The sequence below is a fragment of the Poecilia reticulata genome, chromosome 13 (genome assembly GCF_904066995.2).
Source record: "Poecilia reticulata chromosome 13, P_reticulata-male-v2, whole genome shotgun sequence".
In the NCBI taxonomy this organism is placed as follows: domain Eukaryota; kingdom Metazoa; phylum Chordata; class Actinopteri; order Cyprinodontiformes; family Poeciliidae; genus Poecilia; species Poecilia reticulata.
Genome location: NC_088842.1, coordinates 27099720 through 27109114, shown reverse-complemented (window position 1 = coordinate 27109114; position 9395 = coordinate 27099720). Strand labels below are relative to the sequence as shown.

At 38.5% G+C, this 9395-nt stretch overlaps 2 protein-coding genes and 1 pseudogene across 2 annotated transcripts; all 3 read right to left on the bottom strand.

Moving 5' to 3' along the window:
* Positions 1–768: 768 nt before the first annotated feature.
* LOC103475194 (claudin-4-like) lies at positions 769–2605 on the bottom strand (annotated as a pseudogene).
* A 536-nt stretch (positions 2606–3141) lies between these two features.
* Positions 3142–4875, bottom strand: LOC103474989 (claudin-8-like). Its single transcript, XM_008426334.3, has one exon. It carries the CDS (start codon positions 4606–4608, stop codon positions 3520–3522), a length of 1089 nt encoding a protein of 362 aa, XP_008424556.1. The 5' UTR covers positions 4609–4875; the 3' UTR covers positions 3142–3519.
* Positions 4876–4942: 67 nt separating this feature from the next.
* Positions 4943–7186, bottom strand: cldn8.1 (claudin 8.1). Its single transcript, XM_008426335.3, has one exon. It carries the CDS (start codon positions 6943–6945, stop codon positions 6169–6171), a length of 777 nt encoding a protein of 258 aa, XP_008424557.1. The 5' UTR covers positions 6946–7186; the 3' UTR covers positions 4943–6168.
* Positions 7187–9395: the final 2209 nt, after the last annotated feature.

Genomic DNA, 9395 nt, shown 5'->3' with positions numbered 1-9395 from the left:
TCTAATTATTAGAGAAATATCTCTGCATTCACCCTGGCTCATCTTAGCGTTTATATTAATGCTTTTATTCTGAAATCAAGCCTGTCTTGTTTCTGCTCTAACTGCATGTGCCTTTGGCTGATTTGACACTGCCGAATACCCCCACCACTACCACCACCTCCACCCCACACAGTCGCTCGATTGAGGGCACAGCCAAGCCGTTGATCTCCAAACATGGATACGTTCTGAAGATTAACTTCAAATCTGGCAACATTCGACCTCAACAACATCTTTGCTTTGGTACACCGAGGAATGATTAAATCTTTGCTCCAGTCCTGATGGAAATGCAAATTTAATCCACAAACTGCATGGAGATGCTCCCGATAAGATTAACTATCTCAGACTGCTTATATGACACCATATTTAAGTTAAATGCAATATGTTAGTGTTACTTTACTTCAATCTGCTTTATTCCTTAAAACAGTGGTTTGAGAAAGAAGTTTGTCAGACCCACCGGTCCTGATGGATATTTTAGCCCTTGAAGCATTAGGGCTAAAATGCTTGTGCCTCATATATAATTAGATGAAAACATAAATACATGAGGTATATATATTTAATTTTACCTGTAGGTAATTAAATAAATGTTAGATTAAATTATAATTTTCTGACTTAAGCAAAAATCCAAATTTAGAAAAAAAAAAACAATTTCATCACATACTTGTGTAACGTATAAACTTGTTTGGTATTTCTAAATTATTCCTCCTATGTGTAATTTTTATCAAAAAATAATCATGGAACACAGTGGATGGAGAGAAGTATTCCTCTAACACCCGCTTCATAACATTTAGAGATATACAACCATGTGTCCAGGCTCGCATCGCTTTCTTTTGGTGTCATCTAGTGGTTTAAGAGTGGAAGTACAGGGGTGGTTCGAGATGCATAATTATTGTATTTTTACATAGTTTTTTATTTCTATTAGAAGAGTGAGTTCCCATACAGTGAGTTCCCGGGAATATGAATGCTTCCAGCCTGGCTGTTTCACCAGCTCTTCACTGTTTGTCATTTCTGGAGCAACATTGTGGAGTGATATAGAATGTTGTAGGTCTAAAGTTTTGCTGTTGTGAGAATTCCTTGTTGACTTGAGGGTTGAGACGGGGTAATAGCTTGTCATAGTTGGTTTGTTGTCTGAGGGGAAACATCGGCAAGTAAAAAGCGAGGCTGAGGCAAAGGTTAAAGTTCCAGTAACCCAACCGATGTAGAGGGCTTTTCCCATTTCTCTTTTTTGGGTTTCAGTCAGTGGTGGATCGTACAAATCCCTTAAGATGATGTGACCAGTCCATGACACGGGTATAAAAATACAGGTGCAGGCCATGAACTGTATTCCACCAGCAACCATTAGGATTATAGTTTTAACCCATTTGATATCCTGAAACCAAGGAATGGATTTCATTCCTGCTAGAACAATACCCCTAACCCTGACGAGGCTACTGAACAGCACATCAGGCCTCTTCCAGCTTGCAGATCAGGGGACAAATGCAACAAGGAGTCATACACCTTACACTGCATCCTGATGTTTGCCTGATTGTAGCAGTTCATCCACAATCCCTCCCAGCGTCTCTCCATCTCAGTTTTGTTTTCTCCACTGTATACTGTGACCTTCCACATTGGCCAGCCAGTCGTAGCAGACGCACCAATCAGTCCAATGAGGCCTGTGCAGAAAATCCTCAGATAAATCTTGAGTCATTGTTTAGTATCCAAGAGTCCCGTGCTCACATTTACAGCTAATATTTTCGTACTACTTAGCACAACATTTGAGAGCTAAAGAACGTGCCTTGTTAAGGCGAAGGCATGTCTAGTGCAATGTGAATCTTTTCCACGAGCTTGGTGTAATAGCCTGATTATTATGGGTAGATGCTGTGTAACCCCCTGATTGGTTCAGGGATTTTTGGGTAAATACAATGCCTGTATGTTCTGTGTTTATGAAACACCAGCAAAAACCATCCATAACTTCAGTAGCTTTTTTTGTATTTAAATGTTTTATAGAAGTCACTCTGTTAGCCATAAGTTTTAATTTTACATTAATTTTCAATGCTTTTTGAAAAAAAATTACTGTTGACAAAACATTAGCCTCAGGTATGACTGTTTGCTCTAGTTAATTGGAGGAAAATTACAGTTTGAACATTGGGAATTGACCTCTTCAGTTCATTGGAGTGCCATTCAATTTCCACCTGCTATTGAAACGGTAACAAAAGTTGAAAATCTTCTCTAAACTCGCGCAGTTCACTAAGAGAACTTTAAATGTAATAAACAATAATTATTTTTACTTAGGTAGGTGCATCTCCTACTCCTCCCCACACTTAGCTGTTCCCCTTAGTGTGACTTGGCACTGCCTACCATAGTGGAAATTAGGATGGATTTTAGCTGACCCATCCCAAAATGTGGCATGCATTTATATGTTGTTCAATTTAGTATCAATTTAAAAAAAAAATAAAAAAATCAAGTGGAAAAGAATTTAAATTAGTGGAAAATCATTTGATGGCATTACAGCAATTAAACCAGCTTCCAATGGTGTTTTGACAAGGCAGGCAAAGACGATAAGTGCTTATGTTGTGTTTACTTTTTTGCAGTTCATGGGGGAATAGCACTTGAATGTTAGTTTCTTCAGCAGTATAAATAAATAATAATAATAATAATAATAATGATGATGCCAAAGTAAAAAAAAAGACAGCCATAGCTGACTTAAAAAGGTCTGTTTTTTTCTGTAATTATGTGTGATACAAAACAAAGAAAGATTAGCACACAGTAAAATGAACAACTCAGACTTCCTTAAACACGACTCACTTTCCTGTTTTGTCCACTGGGGAGCAGAGAAGAGCTTTGAGTTGATGAAATAGGAGGTTCATAGTATGTCAAGTAGGATTGAAGTTTCTGGCATTTTCTGACATTTAAAATGAAAGACACCACCAATATTTGTGATATTGTAGACATAAAGTACTAACAAAATGTATGTTTTTCATTTGTTTTACATAATTATGTGTGTGTTTCAATATTGTCACCATTAGATTTTCATTTATATTTTGGGTCTCAGGCCAATCTGTAAAAAAGAAGTGAAGCATTTACATATCAGGATATCCTTTTAATAAACAGTACAAAATTATATATATAAAAAAAATCACAAAATGATTATTTTTACATTGATCCTAAATTTCATAAAAATGTGACACAATTTCCAATAATAAGTATTGATCAGGCTGTACTCTTAAAGTTATGGCAAAAATAATTACAGTAATAAGTATAGATTCATTTTATTCTTACTACAAATTCATTATATAAAATAAACCAAAACAATCAAAAAATGTGAAAAAGCAAAAAAGCACAATACAATAGACTTATGTTCCCAAGAGCAGATTTGATACATTGAAGAAATAAACCCATATCAGAGTGATGTGATCTTAAGTGATTTATAGCTCAGGAAAATTTCTTTTTTATGAACTTTACTTTTACATACAAGTTTACATAAGTTTACATATAAACTTTACTTTATATGTACACTCCATTGTGGCTGAGGCTGCGAGACTCTGGGTGAACCATGGATTCCTTATAGGCTATGAAAACAGGAGTTTGTGCAACAGGATGAAAGCTTGACTGGAAAGATGAAGGTGTATTGCCGGTGTAAGTTGTATACAGAGTGGGGTTTTGGGTCGCATATGGAGAGTTTCCTGGAGTGTATATGCTTCCAGGGTGGCGAGAGCTCCGCACTGAAGATTGATGAGCCATGCTTCTTTCATAGAGGATTGATGCATTTTCAGGAGGACCAGGAGTGTAGACAATAGTTGGGTTTACCAGGGCTCCGTTGCTTGTTATTACTTGAGGGACATTTTGTGGAGGAAGTAAGTTTTGTTGCCCAACCAAGCTGTTGATCTCAAGAGAACTTTGATGTGCATTCGACTGGATGCTTGGAATGCTGGAGACGGGGTGATAGCTTGTCATTGCAGATCTGTTCGCCTCTGTCCTGTAATTCAGCAGTTTAAGTGGGGGATATACATCAAATGACCCTTTTTCTGAGGGTATCCGTCTACAGATAAACAGTAAAGCTGAGGCAAAAAGTAAGGCTCCCGTCACCCAACCAATGTAAAGAGCTTCTCCCAGCTCCCTTCTCTCGGCATCAATCAGCAGTGGATTGTAAAAATCACTTATAATGACATGACCAGTCCAAGACACGGGTATAAAAACACAAATACAGGCCATAAACTGCATTGCTCCAGCAACCATTAGAATAATTGTTTTAGCCCATTTGCTACCTTGAAAGCAGGAAAAGCATTTCATCCCTGCTAGAGCTACCAAGAGCCCTACCCCTGACAGGGCCACAGAACAGCACATCAGACCCCTGGCAGCCTGCAGGTCAGGGGGCAGATACAACAAGGAGTCGTACACCTTACACTGCATCCTGATGTTTGCCTGTCGGTAGCAATTCATCCACAAGCCCTCCCAGCGCGTCTCCATCACAATGATGTTTGCTCCAATGAAAGCGGTGACCTTCCACATAGGCAAGCCAGTCGTAGCAGAGGCGCCGATCAGCCCAATCAGTCCAACACACATCGCTGCGATCTCAGAGATGCCTCGAATCATTGTTTTTTTTATTCAAGTCCAAAACTTTTTATGATCTTGTAGGCAGAAAAAGAGAAAAATGGTTACTGTCGCTCTTTATCAGGATCTTTAAAAGAAAAAATTTGTTTAAGGTGAAGGTATGTCCAAGCAGTGATGCTTTGTCCTAACCGTTTGCTGAAAGAGGCTGTTTGTTATGGGAAAGATGCTTTACCATCACCTGATTGGCTTGGAGAGATGCAGGTAAAGAGGATGTGTTCTTATTTTGTGTTTACAGGTAAGCAGTTCATGTGGGCAGGACACTGATCATTTTTCTCAAACATAACTTCTGAGTAAAAATAATGCACAACTCCAACAATTAACAATGTCAGATTTTTATTTAAATGTGATAAATGTCATATAAAACAAACAAAAATCAGTATACTGTAAAATCAACAACTGTAAAAGCTTTCTGCTTTGTCCACCAGAGAGCAGAGTCAAGCTTTGAGGTGAAGAAATGAGTTTCACATTATATGAAAAATCATGTATTTTCTGACATATTAAGTCCAGTATTACATTTATTACATTTACATTTACATTTATTACTATTACATTTGAAATTGTATTTGTTTGAAATAGAAGAACACATATGCAAGTATCATTTCATTGTATTTAAGGTTGCAGAAAGAAGTTGTGCTGCTTCTAGAAATTGAAATGCTGCAACTTTTAAGCTTAACTTGATCATTTATACACTTTGCAGAAAAAAAAAATTCTAAACTTGAAGCTCAACGAACAAAATAACAGGGATGTGTTGGTCTAAATTCAAAGTGACTTGCATATTCTGGTCACATGATCCCTTTGTCTGTTTACTTGGCTTGGTTGAGTTCCCTTTGCGTCCACGCCCTTAGTGAGAAGTGTTATCTGAGAATCTCATGCTTGTGCTTCCTATTCAGTAGCTCCCAGGAAAGCGTTACAGAATGCCTATCTTTAGTCAATATTCAGATTAAATAGACTTGAATTGATTTTTTTACATAGCTGTTAGATGCAGTGTAACAAAGCCACTGTTTTAACTTGTACTTTATAAGTCATTATGGCACACCTGCCGTTTGAATTTGTAAATAACACTGGGTGAAACTGGTACCGGAAGTTTGGGGAAAACAAAGGCCTTTTTGAGGTTTGTAATTCTGGTGAAGTTTTGGCTCGTAAAACACAATTTAAAATGTTTTTTGTCACTTAAACTGCATGGATCATACGCCAGCAATAAAATACATTTCACCAGTGAACACACATACACTTCTGTTACATTACCAAATGGTTGAAGATTGCATAATAGATATACACCACATATAGATTTTCAATATTTTGCCCCATTTTGACAATACAAGTATAACATTTCACTTGCACAAACAATTATACATAAACATGAGTGGTTATCTCTTGTAAGCTTCTAACCTAATCTAAACTGTTTTTTTTTGTTTTGTTTTTTTTACAAAAATATATAAGTACAGTTAAATGAGTACATAAAATGTATTGACATTTTACCTCTAAGAATTTAAGTGTTTTTACCTTGTACCATCAAGCCAGAAAAAAAAAAAAATTAAGGGTTCACAGATAAGCAACTCCACTGTGCACAGAGGGGGGGTATCTAGATTCATAACTGTAGACGGTTGACGGATGTCTTGACAGCACTGAGTGAGGTTCGGATCGAGGGATAAACACCAGCTGCTGAGGCAGAGGCTGGAGTGGTGGCTGTGGGGTGTAGGCCCTGCGCCCTGAGATTTTTGAGTACATGTACTTCTCTGGTTTTTCGTCTTCAGACTGTATATTGCAGCAGATAAAAATGCACCCTCCAGCAAACAAGAAAGCACCTGCCACCCAACCAATATAGAGAGCTTCTCCGAGCTCCCTGCGCTGAGCATCGATCAGCAACGGGTTGTAGAAGTCTCGAATGATGACGTGGCCTGTCCAGGACACAGGAATAAGGTCACAAATGCAAGCCATTAAAATCATGCTTCCTGCAATGATGAGGACCAGTCTCTTGGCTCGATCGTTGTTCCTGATGCACGCTGTGCACTGCATCCCGACCAAACTGATCAGCAGACCAATGGCACCCAGAGCCAGAGAGCAACACATTAACCCTCTTGCAGCCTGCAGGTCTTGGGGAAGGGCCAGCAGAGAGTCGTAGACTTTACACTGCATCCGTATGTTAGCTTGGCGAAAGCAGTTCATCCACAAACCCTCGTAGCGAGTCTCAAAGACGATGATATTCTCCCCAATGAAGGCTGTGACCCGCCACATTGGCATTCCGGTGCTTGCAGCTGCTCCAATCAGACCAATCAGGGACAATAAAAGTCCCACTATTTCCAATGTTGAGTTGGCCATCCTGTCTCTAGTCCCTCATCCAAGTTTATAGGCGCAATAGCAGTTGGAGACTATTTGGATACAGCTCAGTGCAGTATTTTTTTTTTTCTGTTGAGAGGCAGTTCAGTCAGATGGAGGAGGAGCAGATGGTTGTTCCCTTGTACAACCTCTTCCCACTGGATGTTATAATGGGAAGGGGTGGGAATTTGTACCTGTAGCTAGGAGACGGAGTCCTTTGTGTGTTTTGAACCTCTGTACACCAACACCAGTACGCTGCTACTTTGATTATTTAGAGGTATCCATTTACATTCTAGGATATCTCTTTACAAGAAAGTGTTGAGGGGAAAAAGCTAAGACTTTTATGTAAGTCAATAATATTTTTATAATATATTAGCATTTTATCTGCTGATTTCAGCAGGTTTTATCAGTAAATTTGACTTCCAAAATGAATTAAAAAAACTATCAAAACAAACAAAAAAAAACTTTAGTTTGAGCTGCTGACAAGTGGTCCAGGTAAAATGCTTCGGCCCTTGTTTTTGGAACAACAAGTGCAGAATGTCTTGTTTTCTTTTTCTCTCCTTTAGCCAGGTAAAATGCTTCTGTCCTTATTTCTGGAGAAACAGAGCAGTTTTGAACTCTTTTGAGTTAGCTTATATGTGGTAGCTTTAAAAGCACCGACCCTACCCACACTGCATCCTGACCAAATCTTATTGCTTCACATGCATACCCCCTCCCCTCTACTCCTCCTACTACGAAGGAGCAACACACTACCAGATCTCCATCTGACGGGTAATATGAGTTTCCTAAGCATGATGAATATTAAACTGTTCAGGACTGAGAATAATTCTACTTAAACTGACCTGTCAAGGAAGACTCTCCTGGTTTCTAATGACCTAAATCTGAGTGTCCCACCCTGCTTTCCTCCCCATGAATTAGTCGGGCTGAGAAGAGCAGTATACTAGAAATGCATCATGGACTTCAAACCCCAATGCTGGTCTATTGGAGAAATGAGCTCAGGCAGGAGGACCAGGCAACAGAGAGCAAGCAGCCCTCAGAGATGATTGTTTGTGACCCCTAGATACTAGATAATGACAAAGTCCTTGCTGAAGAAAAGAGTATTTGCTTTTGCCTTGGTTATTTGCCTTGGGCCTCTATTGCCTTAGCCAACAATAGAGGCCCAAGTCAGAGTCTTTCAAAATTATATAGAGGTTGATTCCTCATATGCAAAACAACATTTGGCTGACTGCAGGTCGTAGATTCACTTTGTGCTTTGTTGCAGGGCCATTAGTCCGTCTTAATGTGAGCATGATGAAGGCTTGGAAGGAAAGCCTGATGTTCCTCTGTTTGTGGTAGACTTTATGGGGTTCTTCTTGCTGCTGTCGCACATGTTCTCGCCGATCACATCTCAGAAAAAGGAGAGATGCAAACTTCATCTTCAACCTCCCCATATTAGCAACTATGCCTGCTTTAGATGGAACTCTCATTCCTCCCAAGATGCTTTAATCCAGGGTGGCTCACCAGCCACTTTCCCAGCACTTTGTCTTTCCCCTCGCCCATCTGTTTCAGTTCTTTCTTTTAGCCTGCGTCTGCTTCCCTGGCGATTCTACCGATCAGCACTTACTCTCTCTTGCCTCTGTCTCTGCGCTCCTTGTTCCACATTGGCCAACACACGTCTCCTCTCAGTTCCTCGCTTCCCTTGACCTCAAACAGATTGCATACTTACTTATGATTATCATTGCATTTATAGTGATCACAGAATTATTTATCTTTAAAATCATCAATACATCTGGGCTGCTTCTACAAGCCCTGTCATTCCAGGTTAATCATAATGGCATTTCTGAGAATCACATGAAACATTGTATTAAAAAAATCCAATTTCAATCATTCTTTTAGTTTCTCATGGGAGTAAGGGTCAATCTCCCTCACTTTGACAACCTATAAGTCTACCCCAAACTCTTGCTATATAATAAAATCCACTAGTTCTTTAAATGATCTTAAAAATGTATATATAAAAAATTTAAATCCGTGGGATGTTGGTGACTGTCTGCTGAATATCTGTCAAGACAACATTCCCCCCCACACCCCCCATGATTGTGTAACCTATAACATTTTTGTTATGTTAAACTATGTCTTACTAGAATTTTAAGTGTTTTTCAATTAATATTGTATTTTATATAACATTTAGCTATTTTTTACTGCTTTTTAAATTGCTTGTTAAATTGTATTTTACACTTATTTATTTATTTTCAATTTTAATTATTTGGGAGATTATTATTTTATTTATTACATTCATACATGAACCTGTTTTCGTAAAAGTCTATACGTCATTATGATATTGTGTAATATGACAACAAAAATCTCAGATTTCACACTTAAGGGCTTTTGTAGACATAATTAAATAGATTTTAATATTTTTGCATAATTGCTTAATCGTGTATTTTTAAGTTGACAATGTGTTCTTTCTGAATTGT